The 23,772-nt window shown below is 38.4% G+C and overlaps 1 protein-coding gene across 1 annotated transcript in view; it reads right to left on the bottom strand.

Moving 5' to 3' along the window:
• LAMA1 (laminin subunit alpha 1) overlaps positions 1-23,772 on the bottom strand; it is a 146,656-nt gene that overhangs the window by 108,642 nt on the left and 14,242 nt on the right. The window contains 2 exon segments of the mRNA XM_075213325.1: positions 5,189-5,301; positions 6,655-6,825. Coding sequence (XP_075069426.1) covers positions 5,189-5,301; positions 6,655-6,825 — 284 coding nt within the window.

Raw genomic sequence — 23,772 nt, 5'->3', positions numbered from 1 at the left:
AGTACAATTACAATTTTTCCACAGCAGTTCACTTTTGAAGGTCAACTCAATTTACTGCAGGTCATAAACAACATTTACTTTAGCGAAATTCCTCCAATGGAATTAAAGTGTAAATGGGAAGAGATTGGTCAAATAGTAACCAACCTTCAAGTCAAGTCAGCAGCAGTAGTTTTGTTACTAAATGATCTGGCTGTGGTTAAATGATTCACTATATTATTGCTGTACTTTACAAATAATTCATAGTTCATTGATTATGAACATTTAAATTAAAGCTAACAGAAGAACAAATTGTTATGCAACTAGAATCACTTTGGCTGAGCTGGTTTATAAGAAAGATTTGTTAGAAAGATTGACGTGTTCATTAAAATATGTGTAAAACTCGGAGGGCCTGACGTAGAGACAGACGCAAGTCCAACTGATCAGTGCAAAAAACACTATTAGCCAAGGATCTGTCTCAGTTTGCTCCGAATGACATGGATTTCCCACTTGCACCCTTCCCTTAGAAAGCTGGAAGTTAGTGGGTGAGTCTTGCTCCTGGTGCAACCTCACTGTCTTAAAAAAAGAAGTAAAAAATTCAAACATTTTTAAAAAAGGTGTTCACCTTAACCAAAACTTGTGCTGTTTGGGGAAGGGGGCACATTTTTTTCTAAATTAATTAATTAATGAATTAATTAATTTATCTGCTTTACAGGGCTGCTGTGATTGATACGCTTAAGTGTATCATGCACACTGGCCCATAAGGCAGAAAAGAGGTGTGTTTGTGCAATTTTCATAGTATCCGTAGTCACACGGATCTAAAGATTTGTGCAACTTAGAATCCTGTGTAAATTACGGGATGCAGTTTACACTTATGATTTCAGTGTAATACCCCAATCATACTGCACCAAAAACCCGGGTTTTTGCAGAGGCACGCTGAAAAACCCGGGTCTTGGTGCAGTATGAATAGTCCAACCACAAAATCCCGGGTCTAAAATCCCGGGACTTAGACCCGGGATTTTGCGAGGGGTAATTCCCGTGTTGGACCCCGCTAGTCTGCAGTATGAATGGTGCAACCCGTGTAATTCCCGGGTCTCACCATTCATACTGTAAAAAAAAAAAATTGTGAGGTAAAAAAAAAAGATTTTAATTAATAAAAAATACATAAGAAATGTTTACTTAACTTATTTTCAGCCAGCGGTGTCTCCGGTGCGTTGCCGGCTGTCAGGGGGACCTCTGGGTACTAAAATGACATCATTTCTAATGGACTAGAAATTACGTCATTTTAGTACTCAGAGGTCCCCCTGACAGCCGGCAACGCACCGGAGACACCGCTGGCTGAAAATAAGTTAAGTAAACATTTCTTATGTATTTTTTATTAATTAAAATCTTTTTTAACACTTTTTTTTTTCTAAAACCCGTGTCGGGCAGGTGCAGTATGAACCCGCCCGACCCGGGAGTCTTCTTATCTATACTGCCCTGTGCCCCGGCAATATCCCGGGTTAACAACCTGGGATATTGCCGGGGCGGCAGTATGAAAGTGGTGTAAAGTGCATCCAACTCAACATCAGGCCCAGAGTATGGAGCTATATAAGGGAAATGTACATGAGTTTGTTTCCAAACCTATCTGGAAATTGCTGCCTACTATAAGATTTATGCACAAATATCCGGGGGCGGACCGAGAAGGGACTGTGTGCTCCATTTGGAAAACAAGACAGATAAAACAATGTGGCAGAAGTAATATTGTAATGAGATGAAGGGGATGGAAACTGCACATATATGAAGTTACATTCAGTTTTGTAGGATTATACACTGGTTCTTAGTTTAGCAAAATGGACTGATTTTTCCACCATCTAATATTCAGACCTAGTTCACTACGGTAAATGGTATGTATTTTACACATCTAGGAGTAGTATTTATATAAAAAAATAAAAAATTCACAATGATCAAAATAGGATAGTAAATATTGCTTCCAGGTAAGGTTATTATGCTGTAAACATACACATTTTCCAGCAGACCAAAAACCATCAAAAAAATGCACAAAGCTTTTGCTCAGACAGACCTTGAAATGTAGGCAACATTCAGCTGCTGACGTACGATGTGGTCAAAAACAGATGTAGTTACAAAACAAAAAAAATGTCTGTTTGATACTACTCTGCTAAATTTCCAGTTGTAATTTGAAAATAAAAAACCTGTAAACATATGCAAAGCAGACACCACAAATAGGTATTTTGGGCGTTGCCAGTGTCGGATCAAGAGAATGGAGGCCCCTGGGCTAAGGGGGCCTCCATTCCCCCGTGAGGGAACCCCCCCCCCCCCCCCGTGATCCGAGCTGTAGCCCAGTTAGCCCTATGGTTAATCCAGCCCTGGGCGTTGCATGTGGTTCTTGTCTGATAATTCTTGGTTCTTGGTATCTGCTTCCCCTTACAATATACACTGTGGGTTGCATAGATTTAAAAACGTAAATGGAAGAATTCTTAGTGATATTTTACGTTATTTTGCAGCCTTAACTGTTGAAAATGTAGTCGCCATTATTTATGCAAATTTACATTGAACCTAAATAAAATCACAGAAAAGTGTGTTCAATTATATCACAACGTGTCTTTTAATGGAATGTTTCCAAACTTTCCTGGAAGTAAAGTGACTCTCAATTAATTTCACCTAGCGGATGTGGCCATTAAAGTCATATCAGTATAACATGCCTGGAAGAGAGTGTTACCAGCTGGAAGAACAGTTAGATGCGAGAGCTTTTTAAGCCTGTACAAGTGACATCATTACTCTGTAATTATAGCAGATAAATTGCTAGCTTTCTTTTCTAGGGCCAGGTATTTTTTTCCCCTTTCATACCATTGTGGCCTTTCATACCATTCGGTATTTTATGGATTATTCCCTGGGACCCACACTATTGGGGCAATCCAGGAGGCCTGGCGCCTTATGAACTGTTTTAAGGACACTATGTGGCTTGCCAGGAATCTCCTCATTTTGAAGCGGGAGAAGATGACCATCCAGGACTGTCGCAGGCTGATCCACAGCCTACTAAGAGACTATAACATCATGAACAGTCCTGAGGAAGAGAAAGATGATTCATTTTTCTGCATCCCTCTTCTCCTTCTCCCCCTATGTGTTTGTTCATTCAATAAAGCCTTGGGCTTGTGTCTCCCCCTCCCTTACCCCCTCCAACCAATTCCCCCATCACTGTTCGAAGTGTTATTGAATGTCATGCCTTATTTATCCACCCTTCCCTATGTTTGTGTATGTCCTCAATAAAGCCTTGGGCTTGTGTCTCCCAACCCTGCCCCTCTCACCTACCGTTCCCTCACATCCATTGCTTTTTTGAAATGTTATATTGTTTAAGTTTGTATGGTTAGTGCAGTACTCGATGTTTAGTGGTAGATGTTATATCTTGTACTTTATGCCTTATATTGTACTAAAATGTATGAATGACTATGTTTCACGGTGTACTGCGTACACTTGAATGTAATGTAACGTGTGTGTTTTGTACCTTAATACAAATAGTTACTTTTTCAATCAAAAATTCAGTATAACGTGCCTGGAAGGGAATGTTACCAGCTGGAAGAAAAGTGAGATGTGAGAGCTTTTTAAGCCTGTACAAGTGACATCATTACTCTGTAATTATAGCAGATGAATTGCTAGCTTTCTTTTCTAGGGCCAGAAGGTATTTCCCCCCCAAAAAAAAGTTCAGTAGCTTTGTTGTACCACTCAACAGACCCATTAAAGGTTTACATAGTGTCAGTTGAACTGTTTGTTCTTACTGGTTAATAGACACAGTAGGTGAATCTATGCATACGGTGATGAACCCAGCAGTTCCTAATGTGAAGTGATGCTCTGAGCTTAATAGAAACATTTAAAAACACTATAACGTTCTTTTAAGTTCAGTAAATCACATTTATAAGCTTTAATTGTTCAAATTCTTCCTGAATTCATTAAGCCAAATCTACCAAGAAATGTCCTGACCATAACCAAGATAAAGTACTATGTGTAGACAGTTTGAGGGGAAGTACAGAGAAGCAGGAGAGATACATAAGCAGGAGATGTACGGACATCTGGCACAGGCTTCTATACCTTCTATACACAGTGTAATGTCTGTGCAGGCAGTGTTTACTAGAGGATATAAGGTCAGCCAGTTTTTTCAATACGCCTTACTACCTTATTATAAAGATTTGTTCAGGGAACACAGCACATAACTGTATTCGTCCTAGTCCAATCATAACACCGTTTCTTGAGTTAGTGTTACATGGAGTGATACTGTTGTCAGTAAGGAGGATCAACATATTTTCTTATGGTATATGTCTAGTTGATGTCATTGGCAGTATTTATTATTTAGTATAAATGAAACTGATGACTATGCTTTGAATAGGTCAAGAACATTTTACAGTTAAGAGAATCTTGTTCATTTAATATTTCTGTATAATGTCACTTGATCTAATTTAGATTACATAAGAGTGACAGGTTTTGGGGAGTGAAAAACTTACATACCTCTCAACATGTCTGTCCCCGGCAGCGAGACAGGGAGTGTGGCCATGTGGTAAAGGGGTGTGGCCGCACCCCCTGGAGGGTTGCCAAGTGCTGTAAAATGCTAAGCTGCCCATTACACACCTCCCTTCCCCCAACATTCCCACCCGTGGGACAAACATGTCTCGGGCGGGACAGAGCCCTAAATTTGGGACTGTCCCGCTGAAATCGGGACAGTTAGGAGGTATGATCTTGCCTCACCTTCATAAAAATGCAATAATTAAGCATTATTGCTTTTGCACAATTTAGTGCCACTAATACATCTTAACTTAGAAAAGTATTTTCAATACTTTGAGTCAGTTAGCGGACTGTATTCAAAACAGACAATAATATTTCCTTTATGGCATGACCATGCCGTTTTTCGAGTGAATACAACTGAGAGAACTGCCTGGCAAATAGTGCTACATAAAATCATGTGAACAGCCCATGTTGTCCAGATGTACATCAATTATACACATGGCTGAGATAAGACCACGAAAAATAGACACTATTTTCCCATGGTAACCTCTGAGCTGTGTATTGCATTGTAGTCCATGTGGACAGCCTAGATGGAATGCTATAGAGGTCAATGGATGTCAGTGCCACTGTATTTAAATAGCAGTTCTGTTATATGTGCATTCCAACGCTCGTGTGGATAAGCCCTGCTTATATTACATTTAAAAAACAATGGTGTATTTACTTGTTTTAAATCCAGTGTTATGGTGACCCAGTGGTACACCCTCCCATTCTGAATACTGGGACTCTGCCACCAATCGTTTGTGCCATCAATAGCATTGGAAATTGGGTGCCGTTCTGAAAAAAAAATCAAAAATCAAAGATATTCATTTTAGAAACCATATGCGCAGAACAATATGGGGAACAAATGAAGGATGGTAAACAAAGTCATGATGGCCTACTATATTAACTGTCAACAAATTCTGTAATGCCAAATTCTCTTTAAAGTTAGATGGGTACATATCTATGCAATTATTGCGCAGATCACATGACTATCGTGTTTAGTCAGATATTGCAAGAGTGTGTATGCTCCCACGATCATGCTTTATCATGCCAAAACACATCGCATCTGTTGATTGGGTTTTTTTAAACTTCATAAATATCATGATCAATGATGCAATGAAACTCATACACATATGTACCTGTCAGGAGACAGGAAACTTTCAGGTGCTTGATCACTAGTGTAAGTTACAAACGATCAGTTTATTAAAAAAGAAACAGACATAGAATCTCTCAGTCTAAGCTCAGTAAAGATATTTTCTCTTACTTAGGTGAAATTTCTTAGTCAATAATGTTCTACAATATTGATTGAAAACTACTAAACTTGAAACTTGTTACATTTTATCACAGTTTATCAGAAATAAATGTATTTAAATAAGGCTTTTGCTATTGGCCATATTACTTAATAAAATACATAAGTAATGTAACTATAAATAACTACAGACATAGTAAAATAATGTAAATGTAAAACTCACTAATAACTGGTGTACATATATCTTTGTGTGTGGACTAAATTGCATTATCTCATTACAGCCGTGACTGGATTTTTTGAAAATGATATTGAATAGTCTAACAAGGTAATATTAGAGCCAATAGTCGAGGTTAGACGTGACGGCATGGAAATATAATGGGGATATAAGCGAACAGAATTTAATAGTTTTTAGGCTTTAGGAGACGTCGCAGTATGGCATACAACAGGTGGCAATCGCCCCCCCCCATCCTCGACAGCACAAGTGTGTCCCAGATGGTGATAAAAACAGGGAGGGCATGGCCAGTCGTGGTAGGGGCGGGGTCAATCGGAGCAGCCAATCAGAATGGAGGGATGTGTTTATGCTAAATACCACCCCCCCTAAAAATTTAGTCTAGGTCCGCCCCCGCATACCACTGCATACACCCCACTTTGAGCACTGATTGTGGCTAAATAATAAATTTATACAGGAATAACTATTTTAATATTTTTATTCAGGTGATTATGAATTGTACATTATGTAGTTGGAATAAAGTTATTTGAAGTTAATCCACAGCCCTGAAGGTCACATTCTTTTTGCCTGCCATTTTTGCTGTGGCATTGTTTTGGCTTGTATTTATTTTACACGTAACAAAAGAAATTAAATGCTGTATAAAAATAGGTATATTAAATAATGAATTTACCTTTGGGGTTAACGCTGTTCTGGTCACAAATACGACATTGTGGGTTTCGTACTATCCTTCCTGGAACATGTTCCACCAGTTTGCAGAACATCTCTGGTCCCATTTCCCCACAGGTAGCATTGGTGGTGATGTCTGCATTGCTGGCAAGGTTTAATATAGCAGGGAACAAGCCTACAAGCAGAAAGAAGTAAAAAAAAAAACATATGACAAACACGATCATACAGTATACTATATATTTTAATTCGACCTACTGATGTGTAATAAAATTATGCTAACTTACTAAAATTGTGTGGGGAGGGGGGTTGAATGAATATTGTTTTTTTAAAATACATTTTACATTTTCAAAATCAAAAATTAATTTAAAAAGCACATAAATTTACTATAACATAATCATACAGCTGGAAACCATGAGAGTAAAATTAAAGAGATTTAAAAAGAAAATACATTGAGTACACTCCGTAGACTAAACAACGGAACTAAAATATCTGCTTGGTATGACAACAAGCACTAGAGATAAGATATCAGGACATAGCAGCGCAGACACAGACATAACCCAACAGACAGAACTGTTCAAAATAATAAGAGGAATTTGCAAGATTGACAATTTCAGAGCTCTTCAACATGAACACAGATAACAGAATCCCAAAGCTTTTTTTGGCAACTAAACTGCTTCTGAAACTAGAGCACAAACCAGACAGACAGACGTGCCAGTCTGTGTGGAGCAAAACAAATAATGGTAGTCCAGTATCAGGTGACATGTCAGCTGGAGGAATGGCTGAAAGACCACCTACTCATCAATTTCTGGCCAGTTTAATCTAAATCAGCTAAGCTGACAAACACATTTACCAAAAAAACTTGTGTGACCAGTATAATTCAGTAATAGCACAAAGTAAAAACTAAGCTTCCTACTGACACTTTGTTACAATTTGCGTGATACCCACATACACAAGTCTATTTAGCCACCAGGCAACGGGATTTTCTGGCCAAATTAAAATCATGTCCAATCAGATATTGATGTGATTGATAATTTTGGGCCAATATAATATAAAAATACCTAAATGCCCATTGAGATTGAAGTGTGTGAATACTGTAACTGTGCAAAGCACTTATAGAGAACCAGTGGATCTGCGCACACACATTCCAAATCAACAAAAGAAAGCACATTTATTTCTGCAAATATAATTACAAAAACCTACATTTTGAGAAATACTACAGAACACAAAGAAAAACAATACCGCTATTATTAAGAAATGCTCCACCTTTAAATATCATTCCTTCTAGAACGGGCATGGTGGACTTTGAAATTAGACAGGTTATGCTTAATGATCAAAACGTTCTGTAATAACTAACAATTATGGGTCTTAGGCACTTGCCTGGGTATACTGGTAGACATATGGGAGATTACATACACACATTTATGAATGTCTATTCATTTATATCCAGTGAACTTTTCATACAAAGGACAATACAGAAGATAAGGGGTCATCAGTTGCGAATGGAAGAAAGACGGTTTCACTGTAAGAATAGGAAGGTATTCTTTACTGTAAGGGTGTTTAATTCATTACACATGAGTTTGCGATGACAAATTCACTAGCAGAATTTACAAATGGTATAGAAGCATTTCCTATAAGAAATGGTATCTGTAGCTATAGTTACTGGAGGACATTACGGGAGAATTGATTAAGATAATTTAGCCCTTTACCATTTTTTGCTTAGAAAAGAAAACATTTTTTTCTCCTGGGATGTTAAATTGGCAACTGTCACACTAGAAGTTTTGTTTTGCCCACCTCTGTATCTTTTCTTACAGCTCACTTGTAAGCTAATTTTATTTACTTGTTTACCTCATGATAACGTTGCAATTACTACGGATGAAAAACAAAGAACAGAACCTTGCTAGCCCGTAATATAATAGCACAACTGGGAATCATGTCTCATTAATATGTGCAAAGGATGTGGCTGAACAGGAGATCACAGCCGTACATGTTGCCTGTCTTGTTTCTGAGCTGCAATACTTGGAGTTATACAAAATTATGTGAAAGTTGTGCTGCACTACTTAATGTAGAGCAAACATGGCCTAATTTTACACTACGTGCATAGATTCAGTAGAAAATGATATTAAAGGTGTTTAGTGGAGTAGACTGGGTCCCATGCCAGTATTATATAGGTAGAATAATGACCTAAATAAGAGATAAAGTAAGCTTGGAAAGAGGAGTTTACTGAATATTCTAAAAACTTAGATAAGATAATTTTGCTATTAAAGTATGAGGCCTGCTGTGTATATACATGAGATACAGCTTGCTCCATTTTTTTTAAAGACAGAATAAAGTCATCAGTACTCCTGAATGACTCTAAAATTTTGTTTCTGTTGCGTGAAAGAAAGTCAAGTGGGGCCCATTTTTTGAGCAACAACCAGTGCTTATGCCAGTTTTATTCTGTTTCTGCAGAGATTGTATTTGGTTAATGTCACAAAACTGGAAGAAGAAGCTTTAACGCTACAAACCCATATTTTTTCATATTCAGAAATTACCCCCTTCCCCCCTCATCGACTGCTCAAGGATGTTCATTTCCAAATAACAGAATGCAAATGAGAGACATTTATTTTGACTCGCTGACTAGAGATTGGAATTAGTCTTATTATAACCACATACATCCAGTTCTATATATTTATAAGCACAGTCTTTACTTATTAAAAACATAATGCAGTGCATAAAAAAATGTACTTGAAATGCCAAGGAATAAAAGTGAGAATAAACATTAAAAACAAACAGTTACAAGTACTAGATTATGAGCCTCATTTACACCTAGGACAAAGCATGTTGCAATGCAAGGGGTGCAAATATATTTTTAAACTGCAATTTAAAGTCGGACTAAGAAACACTCACTCCCATTTTTAACTCTGTCTGCACATTTAAATTTGCCCCCCTGCAGTGTTTGACATGGTTTTACCAAGGTGCAAATTACTTCCTTTTTTTGCTTTGCTCTTAAGTCTAAAGGAGGGCCGATATGTTAAAAGAATCAATAGTGGACAACAGGCAGTATTAGGCTGGTAACCCACTGGTGTTAGGGAAACAGCTGTGACACCGCATATCATGTATGATATAATGATTCTAAAGGGCGTATTCAATTGTTGGCGGAAACGCTGAAAATCCCGCGGTCTGCGCACGATTACCGTTATTACGGTAATCGTGCGTGGAAAAACAGTTAATACTGTAATTTACTCCCTGGATTTCAGCTCGCAGCTGCCTGAGCTCGCGAGCTAAAATCCAGCTAGATTTTACTGTATTAACTGTAATAGTTTTAACGCCGCGGGACTTTTTAACAATTGAATACGCCCCTAAGGGGCATATTCGATTGTTTAGTTTCCTTGTGGCGTTAAAACTATTACCGGTATTACGGTAATAGTAAGCTGGATTTCAGCTCGCGGCTCAGGAAGCTGCGAGTTGAAATCCAGCGAGAAAAGTACCGTAATACCGGTAATGACGGTAATAGTGCGAGCGCCCCCACACGATTTTGGGCTATAACGCCAACAATTGAATATGCCCCATAATGTCTTTTGTGTACAATCTGTGTTTTCAAATAAGTACTCCATATCTTATTCCACACTGCAAATGTCAAGTGCAATAATTCCCTTAAGAAAACAAGAGCCAAAAAATACGATACCCACCATTGGGTTCGGTGGTAGTCATTTTTGCGGCTATCATAACTCCGACAACACTAGGAGCTACGTGAAGATTGTGAATGATGTAATTACGACATGGAGGAAATACAGACTTGATGATAAAGTGACAGGCAAGAATTCCGGCAACACAACATAAAAGCACTGACATTGACGTCTATTGAAATGGCAACAGTTACATTACTGCTATTAAGGGGGCAATGCGAGGACTCAGCCGCTATCTAATGTTTTTTAGGAAGCGTTGGACATTAGACTGCCGCCGTGTCCTCGGTGTGCCCCTTAATAGCAGTAAAGTAACTGTCGACATTTCAATTGACGTCAATGTCAGTGCTTGTATGTCATTGTTATTTTATCATCAAGTTTGTATTTCCTTCATGTCGTAATTACAACATTCACAATCTTCATGTTGCCCCTAGTGTTGTCAGAATTATATAACTCATACACTCGTACCCCACCCCATTGGGTTAGTTATAATATCGGATTAAATGATACAAAAGTCACCATAAATTAAATGACACTGATATTGGAATTAAAGTGAAGTGAAAGTAATATTTAAGGAAGGAACAATCCTGACATAAATGTTTGGCTATCCTTTTAAAGAGTATGTTTATAATGATAACCATTATGATAATGTATACTGTGCCACATTGAAGGAACATGAAAGTGTCTCCCATTCACTTTCTAAACAGAAATTTGTGACAGTCTGTTCACATAAAGATAACTCGGGTCATGTAAATAATCACATTCTTCACCTTGTGTACCAAATGTAGTAGTTATCATCATCATCAGTTATTTATATAGCGCCACTAATTCCGCAGCGCTGTACAGGGAACTCATTCACATCAGTCCCTGCTCCATTGGAGCTTACAGTCTAAATCCCCTAACATACAGACACAGACAGACAGACAGAGAGAGACTAGGGTCAATTTAGATAGCAGCCAATTAACCTACCAGTATGTTTTTGGAGTGTGGGAGGAAACCAGAGCATCCGGAGGAAACCCACGCAAACACAGGGAGAACATATAAACTCCACACAGATAAGGCCATGGTCGGGAATCAAACTTATGATCCCAGTGCTGTGAGGCAGAAGTGCTAACCACTAGGCCACTAGTTATAGAAATCTATTCACAGTGGAGAGAAAAATGTAACAGCTGGAAGTAAATAATATTATTGGGTGACTCATATTAACGGTGGTTATACAGGAAGTCATATTTGGAATGAGAACACTTTTGTCTTTCTGAACAGTGACAATTTTATTGGCATGTAAAGTAGTTATTGAATCTTATTTTTAAACAAAAACTGACGGGAAATACCCTTTGAAACAATTATGTTTATTTAAGGGTAAAAAAAACTGTCAATTCTGTTCATTATGTTTTCTTAACAAATTCTCTTTGCAACCACCATCACTGTTTGTGTTACAGTGTAAATATATTCATCTCTGTTTGATTTTCTCAGTTGTGTATTGTCTGCACCCTCCATTCTATATCACAATATGGGTAACAACTAGTAAAGTCAACATTCATTATCAGTCTTCTGTGTTTGGTGTGGGCTCATCAACAGGGAAAGAACAGGCAGGGTGGTGCCGCTGTCTGTTGCTTAAAGGGCTGTGTGAAAACAGCGATCTTATAGCCTGAAGACACCTGGCCAAGCATAAGACTCTCCTACTGAACAGGAAATGAGTGGGATTGAGAAACACTATCACTCCATACACACAAGACATCTGGGAGCACCTCCTGGAGGCATCCATGGCTGGATTACCAAGAAAAATGGCAGAGGATGTTTACTTTTCTAGTCTCTGTATTATATCTTTCTATAAACAGTTTTTGTTTGCTGAAGAAAGTTATGTGAAGTAGTTAACTTGTTTTATACTTGTTTGTATGCTACTTAATGCATGCAATCAATATGCATTATTGTGGATTGTAGCCCTCATAGCTCTGGATATTCACATGTGTCACACATAACGTAGTTTTATCTTATCCATTTTTAGCATTTATTTTGTAAACTATATGTGAATCTAATATATAAATATATATATATATATATATATATATATATATATATATATATATATATATATATATAATATATATATATATATATATATATACATATATATATATATATATATATATATACATATATATATATATATATATATATATATATATATATATATATATATATATTAAATAAACTATCTTCCTGCATCAACACAGTTGTAAAGTAAATGCAAATCATAGAAAAAAATATAGAACAAACAACCTATAGCAAATAAGAGATGTATCATTTTACATTCATTTCAGTTGTAAGAGGCTAGGGAATTAATTTCTTAACCAACCTTTGTTTTTACAATGAATTGACATTCTGAAATACAAAAGCTATTCACAAGATACTGATTCAATGGAATGTTTTAATAAACTGAATTGTTATCAATCACCAGTTAAAGCAACAATCAGCCCAGGGCTACAGTCTCTGTCTTTATTAGAAGACATTTGTGTAAACATGTACAAGCTCATTGAAGAGATCTGGTGTCTCTTGTAAACCATGGAAATGTTAAATGGTTAATTATTAGAAACAAGTATAAGTTGAATGTGTATTGGATAAGGTTTCCCACATAAAAAATAAATGTAGAGCAGAACCACTTATCCGTTTCCTAAATAGATTGCTTTCAAACACCTTCTTAAATGATTTACAATGTAATAACATGCACTAAACAAAACAAACTATGTTGAAGGTGTTTTATTCACCACTGGTTGCTACAATTGGATGATAACTAGAAAGAAGGAGAAAAGAACATTGTGTATTGGGTTCAATTGGTCATGTTGATAAGTATGACTATTTTGTCTGGTTATATTTGCCCCATTCCTTTGCTAGACAATTTGTGTAAATCCAAACAGTCTCTTAAACTTTATTTTATGCCATATGTAGAAGAGTAGCTAAACTAAAGGTAGGTCAGACTACAGAAAATTTCTCCAGATGTGATATCTTTAACGATTTTACCAATGACTGAAAGTCCCAATCAACATGCCGATTCATCTGTACACACTTACATGATTTTACACAATATACCTTCAGATCTGTGCTCTTCATCTGTCTTAACCATCTGCTGAAAAGATTGTGACTCTGTACACTCTATGGAGATCTACCTACACTGCTGGTCATGAGTGTGTACACACTGCATAATTTGCCTGACATCGTTCCATCATTTATAGAGATTTCTAGTCTGGTTATAAAATCAAATGAAACAATACAATGTGCTCTGGTAAGATAAGACATGATTGTACATACTAATGCAATATCAGACCTAACAGTCGTTTATTGTGTGATTTGCATGATAATCGAGTGAAAAACCTGTAGTGTGTACCAAGCTTTAGTATTTATACAGCGTTTGCATGATGGGTTTTTTAATCCAATGGTATATTTTAATAATCTAGCCTTAACATTAAAATGTTGTGATGAAAAATTTAAGCAGACATGGTTTATTCTATATGTAGGATGTAAAAGTGATGAAAGACTTCCTATAGTTTAATATTTTTGTTTATAGTCTTCTTTCAACACATCTGTCTGAAGATTTTAGTTCAAAGCTTTGAAAGATATTTGAGGAACAGGAAAACTGTAAAACATTTAGGAACTTTCAAAGACCAGTATTATTTGGATGAAAAGAATAGTTCACAGTTCTGAGATCACTGTTATAATCTAAAAAGCCATCTGGCAAAGTAATAGTTATTAGGCTTTTTAGCATAAAACTAAAAAGCATTTACTGTCGTATACTACCCATGCCCCTGCTTTTAGCAAATGCATCCTTTTTTATGGGAAAGAGCATAGTTTGGTGAGCCAAGATGGCAGCAGTCACATGGATGCAAATATTTGGACTCAATGAAAAGGTGAATGCATTTGTAAGTTGTGAACTTTATAAGTGGTTCGCTTAGGCTGGGTACACACTGCAGAAATTTTCGACCAATGTGTTATCTACAACGATTGTTCTAACGACTGAAAGAGAAAAAGTCCCAATCAGCATGCAGATTCATGCGTACACACTATACTTGTTTTAAAAGATTTGCCCTCAGATCTGTGCTCTTTAACTGTCATAACTGTTAGCTGAAAAGATCATGACTCTGTAAACTCTATTGAGATCCTGATTGTTAGTTCATAAACACTGCAGGATTGGAAGGACGTTGTTCCATAGCGGAATGAGATTTTAAGTTCTGCTGAACAATCAAATGAAACGACTCTCTATACTTCACTTGTCGTTAATCGAGCAAGTGAAGTATAGAGACTAATGTGATATCCGTCCAAACGATCGTTTATCGGGTGTTTGGCCTGATAATTGGCTGAAAAACCTGTAGTGTTTACCCAGCCTTATAAAGTAATGGGATTTAACTGTTAAAAGAAATAGCTGAACACATGCTACTTACAGAAACTGTGTCACACACCAGGCTCTCAGGTTCTGTCACTAACCTCATCGCCTTTACAAGTTGTCACTGCGATCCTCAGGCTCTGCTGGTTTCAGACCTCTCTGTAAGATACTGTCCAGTCTGACTCCATTCCAGAGATCCCTCCAGCAATTTCTACACGGAGAAAGCAAAAGTTGCGTACATTATCTCCCTCCTGTCGGGACAAGCATTAGCCTGGGCATCTCCATTGTGGGAAAGAGCAGATCCCCTGCTTTCCTCATGTTCTGGATTCACAGCAGTCTTCCCTCAGATCTTTAACGAGCCTGGCAGAACCACATCAGCATCCTTAGAAATTCTGCACCTTCAACAAAGCTCTTGTCCTGTGGGCCAATACTTGGTTCAGTTCCAAATATTAGCTTCTGAGGTGAAGTGGAATGATGAGGCCCTGATTGCGGCCTTGAGGAGTGGCTTGTCCGATAAAATTAAGGATGAGCTATCTACTTGTGATCTGCCTTCTACACTTGATGAGCTAATTTCCCTACGTACTAAAATTGATTTACACATTTGGAAACGTGCCCTGGAGAAAGAAAGGGGTGAAAGGGTTAACCAACTTCGGGTCTGGCAGTCCTCACCGACAAGCGATGAGCCGATGCAGGTGACCAGCTCTCGTTTAACCAAAGAGGAGCGTCAGAGACGCCGACTGGCAAACTTATGCCTTTACTGTGCAGCTCCAGGACTCTTACTTGATTCCTTCCCCAAGTGTCTGCGAAACTCCCATTCCTAACCGGTGATAGAGAAGCTAGGTTAGGAGTAGTCAATTCTTCTCCACAATAATCTGATTGTGTATTTACAATAACTCTTGAACATGCTCAGCGAACCAAGAAGCTCTCAGCTCTTCTTGATTTTGGTGCTGCTGGAAACTTCATTACTGCCACAGTGGTTCAAGAGTTGCGGTTACCCACAGAGTCGTTACCTCGAAGACAAGCTAGATGGACCTTGTTCTTTTCCAGGTTTGACTTCAAAGTAACCTATCGGCTAGGATTCCAGAATTGTATGGCCGATGCTCTTTCTCGTTCCATGCTTCAAGATGAGGATCTTTGCCTCACCCATCATCTATCCTGTGTTGTTTTCTACCACCAATATTGTTCCTACCCCGTCTTTGGTGAATATTTTCGTAGCTCCAACACTTCGCAAGAAATTGTTTCAATGGGCTCATGCCTCCTGATTTTCTGGAAATTCTGGAGTTTAAAAGACTTTCAAATTTCTCCAAAGATCCTATTGGTGACCTGCTCTTAAGCAGGACATCCACGAATTCATAGCTTCCTGGTGTGCCCAACATAAAATATCTCACCAGACACCTGCTGGCCAACTTCAACCATTGTCAATTCCTCACCAACTCTGGACTTATCTGTCTATGGACTTCATTACTGATCTACCAGTTTTTAATGGGTTCAACATCATCTGGGTTGTAGTTGACAGGTTCTCCAAGATAGCCCATTTTGTCCCTCTCACTGGACTACCCTTTGCTCCAAAGCTGGCTCAATTGTTTATTCAGGAGATTTTCAGAAATAATCTCTGATCGTGGGGTCCAGTTCATAGCCAAGTTCTAGCGGTCTTTGTGTTCAGCTCTTCAAGTGCAGCTCAAGTTTTCGTCTGCCTATCACCCTCAAACAAATGGGCAAACTAAAAGGGTGAATCAGGATTTAGAAACTTTTCTTCGCATATTTATCTCATCTTTACAAGACAACTGGAAATAACTCTTACCGTGGGCAGAATTCTCCCACAATAATCAGTAGCATTCCTCCTCTGGGTGTACACCCTTTTCAAAAGTTTATGGTCTTCATCCCAGAATACCTGAGTTCCATCCTCTTCCTTTTGCCATTGTACCTTCTGCAGATAGAACCTTAAATCAGTTCTTTAAAATATGGTAGGAAGTCCATTCTTCCCTGTTAAAGGCTTCCTCCAATTACAAAATATTTGCTGATCACAAATGTCGAGCAATACCCACTCTCAAACCAGGGGATAGAGTCTGGCTCTCCACTTGCAAACTGAGGCTTAAGGTTCCTTCCATGAATTTGCCCCTCGTTACATTGGTCCATTTCCCATTGAGCGAGTCATCAACCCAGTATCTTACAAACTCAAACTTTCTCCATATCTATGAATCTCAAATTCCTTCCACGTATCCTTGTTGAAACCTTTGGTCATGAATAGGTTTCATTCTGCACTCCCTAAGACTCCTAAAATCCAAACTCAACGAGAAGTCGAGTATGAAGTGGAAAGGATTCTCGATTCACAGATTCATCATGGTCATCTTCAGTACCTTATTGATTGGAGGGGTTATAGCCCATAGGAACAAGCCTGGATTAAAGCCACTTATGTATATGCTCCACGCTTGGTCCGTATCTTCCATACAAAATTCCCTTTGAAGCCCAAGAGGTGTCCAGGGTCCATCCTCACACACCAAGCTCTCAGGTTCTGTCATTTACCTCTTCGCTGTCTTTCCAAGTTGTTCCTGCGGGCCTCGGGCTCTGCTGGTTTCAGACCGCTCTGTAAGATGCAGTCCAGTCTGGATTCGGTCAGCCAATCAGGTGATAACAGCCTCCATTTCAGATTCCCTCCAAAACCAGTTCATGAGAGCTGCCATCTTGGATATATTAAACTGATCCATCTTAGCAACTCAGAGTGCTGCTTCTGCTCAGCTGATTGCAGTCTCCAATCAGGAATCAACAAGAGCTATAAAAGGACTTCCTGGAGCCCTTACCTGTTGCCAATGCAAGATTGTATTTTAGATCCCAAGCTGGTTCCCAGCAGTTTCCAGTCTTGCTATCATCTTGCTACAGTCTTGCTATTAATCCAGCTCTGACAGTGCAGTGTGCATTCTGGTTCTAGTCCGGTTACAGCAATCCTCTTCCAGTATACCGGTTACAGCAATCCTCTTCCAGCATTCCGGTTACAGCAATCCTCTTTCAGCATTCCGGTTACAGTTTGGTCCAGCATTCCGGTTACAGCAATCCTCTTCCAGTATACCGGTTACAGCATTCCGTTTCCAGTCCGGTTACAGCAATCCTCTTTCAGCATTCCGGTTACAGCAATCCTCTTTCAGCATTCCGGTTACAGTTTGGTCCAGCATTCCGGGTACAGCAATCCAGTTCCTGTTTGCTCTCCTCTGCTAGTGCAATCACCATCTGCACCAGTTCATTCACTACATGCAGAGGACCATTATCAGGCCATCCAGCTTTGTCCACGTAGTCACCAGTCCAGCTCCAGAGACACAACCCAATCTGGGTACAGACAGATCCTCAGGAATGACAAACTGCATTCACCAACAGCTCTGGACAATGCAATTTGCTGATTTTAGCTCTCGTTGCTTTCATTAGTTTATTTACACCGGTCCCTTATCACTCTCTCAAACCACTATCACACTATCAAATAACACAATCAGTCTTTCTTGCTATGCCTTCATTACATTATCCTCAGAAATCCGCTATCCCCCTTCATCACATCCCTTTATTCATATTAACCCTCAACACTCCACTCCCTTAAGATACAGATTGCTGTACTTATTTCTTAAGTGCAATATCCTCAAACTTTTGACACCAAATAAGACCTTTTAATTCTTACAATTACCTTCTCCACCTTTCAATCCTCCTGCTTCTTGTAGTTGGTGATATATCACCAAATACATCTCATTGCCCACAACTCCCTTACACTTCATTCTGACTATGCACAAATCCAACAAACCTCAATCATATCACCTGTCTTACCAGGGGCGCACGCATGATTTTAAAAGCGGGGGTTTCCCGAAACCCCCCTGAAAAAAAAATAGAGAGATCTGCTCCATTTCGGTGGCACTGTATTGTACAGCAGCCGCGATGCTGTCAAAGAAGGGTCCGCGGCGGTGCTGTATTGAACTACAATACAGCACTGCCGAGGACGCTTCTTTGACAGCGCCACGGCTGCTGTACAGTACAGTGCCGCTATGTAGGGGCACTGTTTAGCCCCCGATCTTCGCGGAGGGGAGGGGTTTCTGGAGAACCAGAACCCCCCCCTGCATGCACCCCTGCTTACATTAGGTTTAAGATCCTTCAAATATGCTCTATGGAATGCACACTGTAACAGACTAAACCCCTTCTATGACCTCTTCTCTCAAACATTCTCAACCTTCCCGCAATAACAGAAACATGACTCACACAAGCAGACACTGCCTCACATGCAGCTCTCTCATAGTGGTTTCCACCATATCCACACTTCCAGGCCTGGAAACAGACAAGGCAGTGGTGTTGGACTTCTCCTTTTCATATGCTGCACATTCAAATTTTTCCCACCGGTTTCTTCACTGAAGTTTCCATATTTTGAACTATATATATATATATATATATATATATATATATATAATGGTGGAAGCAGATTCTCAGCCACTTCTATCTGGGTGTTGCTGTGATCTATCATCCACCTGCACCCCCTCAGAAATTCCTTGAACATTTCTTGGCCTGGCTCCCTTATTTATTTCCCACTGACATTCCCATCACCATCGTGGATAATTTCAACATCCCAGGTGATAATCCACATCATCCTTTTGCCTCAAAAATACTCTCTCTCATTGGTGTCTCCTAGTGGAGCAGCTCTCATACTCGTTGTGATTGTTATAATCTTGATCTTATTTTCTCCCAACTTTGTTCAGTTTATGAATTCTTTAACAATCCACTCCCTCTCGCAGACCATCATCTGATCACCTACAATCTCTTCTCCACAACTTTAACATCTTTGCACTCTAACTCAGCCAAGCTTCCTCATATCTGCAAAAATCTCAATTCTATTAATATTCAACGACTTACAAAATCTCTGCAGCAACTTCTCTCCCCAATTTTTACATTCTCCTGTCCTTATATGGCAGTACAATATCCTGATCATGTCCTAGCAACAGCTCTTGATTAAGTGGCTTAAGTTATTCTTCCTTCCCAATGTTAACCGCAACCTCAGTCAGAAACACATTTCCTTCAAAATTACTTGAGATTGCTTCCCCAAATATATTTCTATTTACTTCTCCTACTGAAATGTTCTTGACATTGTCCAACATATAGGCTTCTCATATAGTAGAGTAGAGATGTGCATGTAGTAGAGTTGCTCTCAACTCAACTCAGCTCAGTCTTCTATCCTTAGAATGCCTCCTTTAGTGTTAGTTTCTCTAGATCCACCTCCACCCCGTTTGCTCTATTAGTTGGAGAACCACAAGGCTTAGTCCTAGGTCCTCTGTTTTACTCTTTGTATACCACTTCACTTGGAAAATAAGCTCCTTTGGGTTTTAGAATCTCCTCTTTGTAGATGAGACCTAAAAATATCTATACTCTATGGATCTTTCACCATTGATATTGGCCCATATTACTATATATCTTTCTGTCATTTCATCTTGGATGTCTTCTCACAATGTTCATTTTTTTTGCAATAACTGAGCTATTCATCATTTCAGAAACCCAGTACTTAGCTACTTACCTAACATCTCTGTTTCTGTGACAACTTCTCAAGTTCGTTGCCTAGGTCTCATTTTTAACTCAGAACTTTGTTCCTCACATCCAATCTGTATCCAAATCCTGTTAAATATATCTAAGAAACATCTGCAGAACATGCCATCTCACTCAAGACACTGCAAAAACTTTAACTCATGCACTAATAATATCATGAACTGCCTATTGCAATTCTCTTCTTACTGGTCTTCCCATAAAACAGACGCCATTTTTAAAACAGTGGCAACAATATATATTTTTTTTAAATAGATTGTTCCACATTAGTTGCCTGTATTTCACCAAAACCAATATACAATACTCCTATCATACAACGCAACATACTTCTATCTCTAACCTCATCCTGCCACCAATCTTGCTTATGGGACTTTTTTTAGGCTGGACTCACTCTGCAGAATTGAATCCTTTGTTAAAGACTTTTCTCTAGCTTCCCTGGAAAAGTGTTCCCTGAAAATACAAAGTTATGAAATTCCCAAATCAACCGCTTAACCTCCTCAAAGTATTTTATCTGACAACCACCCCACTACATAGTTCACGCAAAAAAAACAATTATTCTCTTTCTATTCTCAAACAACCTACTGACCATCCAAACCAACATTGTCTAGCAACTGTAACTTGTAGCCCTACTTGGAAGTGAACATAATAGGACGAGTATGAAAAGGAGCAAAAAAATAATTTTACTATCACTTTATGACCGCAGCCTTTATTAGTTTAAAATTTTTACATTAAATTTAAGAATAAGAGAACATCTGTTTTATGACATGCCACTATTGTACATTTGAATGTTTTTTGTGGAATTGGCAGGAAAATGCATTTTCCCGTATACAGTGCGCCTAGAACTAGCCTGGACAAACTGTGGCTTTCCAGGTGTTGTGAAACTACAAGCCTCAGCATGTTTGCCAGCTAACAGATAGCAGATTGATGGCAGTATATGTTGGGGCTTGTAGTTTCACAACACCTGGAGAGCCACAGGTTGTCCAGGCCCAGCCTAGAAAGTGCAAAAAAACGTCTCCATTAAAAATATAGACTTAAGCCCAATTTCTGACACTACCGACTACATGCAAAAATAAGTTATTTGCAGTCCTGCACCTGATTGCCCCTGTAATCATGCTCTGTCTAACCCTCAAATCTCTTTTAAATGAAATCTTCCATTTGCATTTGAGCACAATAACAGGTGTACACATATGGCCATCCCACATTTACAAATGAACATTGCAATTCGCCCAGCCTCACATCAGAAGAAATAACATTTTGCACACCCTGGAGAACATCATCATCTATTTATCTATATAGCGCCACTAATTCCGCAGCATTGTACAGAGAACTCATTCACATCAATCCCTGCCCCATTGGAGCTTACAGTCTAAATCCCCTAACATGCACACACACAAACCGAGAAAGACAATTTAATAGCAGCCAATTAACCTACCAGATATCACCATCTTGGCATGCAGATCTATTTGCTTCACATGAAAAGGGTGAATTTTTGTATAAATGGTCGTATAAATGTCATATGTGCGCTTGAAGTTATTCAACTTCTTAAAATAACCTTGCACGTTTGTACACTTTACCGGACCCTCCTTTATGTTTCCAAATGCTTAGTTTCTACTGTACAAAAGGATAAATAGTTTATCCAAAAAAGTGAAACAAATTAAAATACTTTTGAAAGGCAAATGCAAAACTCCAAAGGATGTTGATTCTCCACATAGAAAGTTAATGAACAATCAACAATAAAACTTTGTTCTCGGTTAAAATGTATAGAATGCCAGAGGGGTTAACTGGTAATGTCTCAGAGCTGCTTGCTGAGCTACAGTATCCAAAATGTGGTTGGCTTATTCAGAGCTTCAGGGGTCAAACATTAGTATGCTGTAGACAAGACTGGAACAGGCTTGTGGGATCTGAAGCTATCATGCTTATAATACAATGAGCTATACAGAAAGAATTATGGAACTAAGTTCTGAAGTTATGTGAGAGAAAGTAAATCAGAAACAAAACATGTATTATCGCTTGGGTAAGCAGCCAAGAATTAACTATAGAATTATAAATAAAGACATTAAGATGTTAGTACTATTTATTACTGGTTGGTTAAATAAAAAATAACTATACTGAAGTGGCACTGATAATTATGTTCACAATACTCAAATACATACAAGGACAAACCCACTGAAGTGTGATAAAAGCTAATAAATAATTTGCACAAATAAGTGCTTGTAAGAGGTAAGAGTCCCCTGATTCATTCCTACATTATCTATCAACACTGTAGCAAATGTGGAGAGTTCTACAATATGTTAGTTAGTGCCATAGCAATTCCTGGATGTTTGTTGAACAACTCTCTGTGTCCCCTATGAACAATCCAAATTGCCAAAGTGTAGCTTGTTTTCGGGAGCGTAGGCCAGGTAGTCAGAAATTATGCAGCCTTCCGGCAGCTATATTTAGATGTGCAGTGAATATGGTTGTTCAGGACTTGGACTCACCTAGCCCTAGAGAATAAAGAAGTTCCTTGTGTTAGTCACCAAAGAATAAGGGGCCTGATTCATTAAGGATCTTAACTTGAGAAACTTCTTATTTCAGTCTCCTGGACAAAACAATGTTACAATGCAAGGGGTGCAAATTAGTGTTCTGTTTTGCACATAAGTTAAATACTGCTTGTTTTTTCATGTAGCACACAAATATCAACTTTAAATTTCAGTGTACAAATAAGCTATCAAGTATCTGTGTGCTACATGAAAAAACAGTCAGTATTTAACTTATCTGCAAAACAGAAAACCAGTTTGCACCCCTTGCATTGTAACATGGTTTTGTCCAGGAGACTGAAATAAGAAGTTTCTCAAGTTAAGATCCTTAATGAATCAGGTCCAAGGTTATTAACATCCTTCACCATCCTTGTTTAAGTGCCCATCTACAAGGAACCAGAGGTGACCACTAGTCTGTTGAAATGTTCTGAGAGGAGACAGCCAGACCGACCAATGAAACACAGTGAAACCATTTCACGCCATAAGAGATTTTACTGTAAATGCCTACAAGTAATATTTACTTTTTCGAAAAACAAACCTGTTACTATAGTGTTTTCTGATTTAAATATCTTTTCTAACCTAAAATATTTATTGTATATGTATTTTCTGTGTTAGCTTACAATATATTCCTAATATAACAGAATATCCCTAATGCCGATCCACTATATGAAAAGTAAAGGTATGAGACAGAATTAACAAGAGTGTCATATGAAAGATGGCTCATCTACAAATAAATGTAACCATCCATTTGTTTGTAAATGCTCCATCTAATGTCTGCATCTTAGTTTTACTGTTTACAATAACAAAGTTCACCAGCAGTTCTTGTAACCAGGTAAAACGTCAACACTTTTTCCTAGTGGTTCTGATCACAGTCCTGTACAGCTGGGTAAACTGTGAATGTATTGTACTATATGCCCACCCAGAATTAACAGCCAATTATGCATTAACCAGCTGTCTGCCCATAGCAAACAAGACTGTTCTACAAACCGACCTGAATTATTTGGAAGATAACACAG

Source organism: Mixophyes fleayi, chromosome 5, assembly GCF_038048845.1.
Source record: "Mixophyes fleayi isolate aMixFle1 chromosome 5, aMixFle1.hap1, whole genome shotgun sequence".
Taxonomy (NCBI): Eukaryota; Metazoa; Chordata; class Amphibia; order Anura; family Limnodynastidae; genus Mixophyes; species Mixophyes fleayi.
Note: the sequence above shows the minus strand (reverse complement) of the source record. Positions and strands in the feature narration are given on the sequence as shown.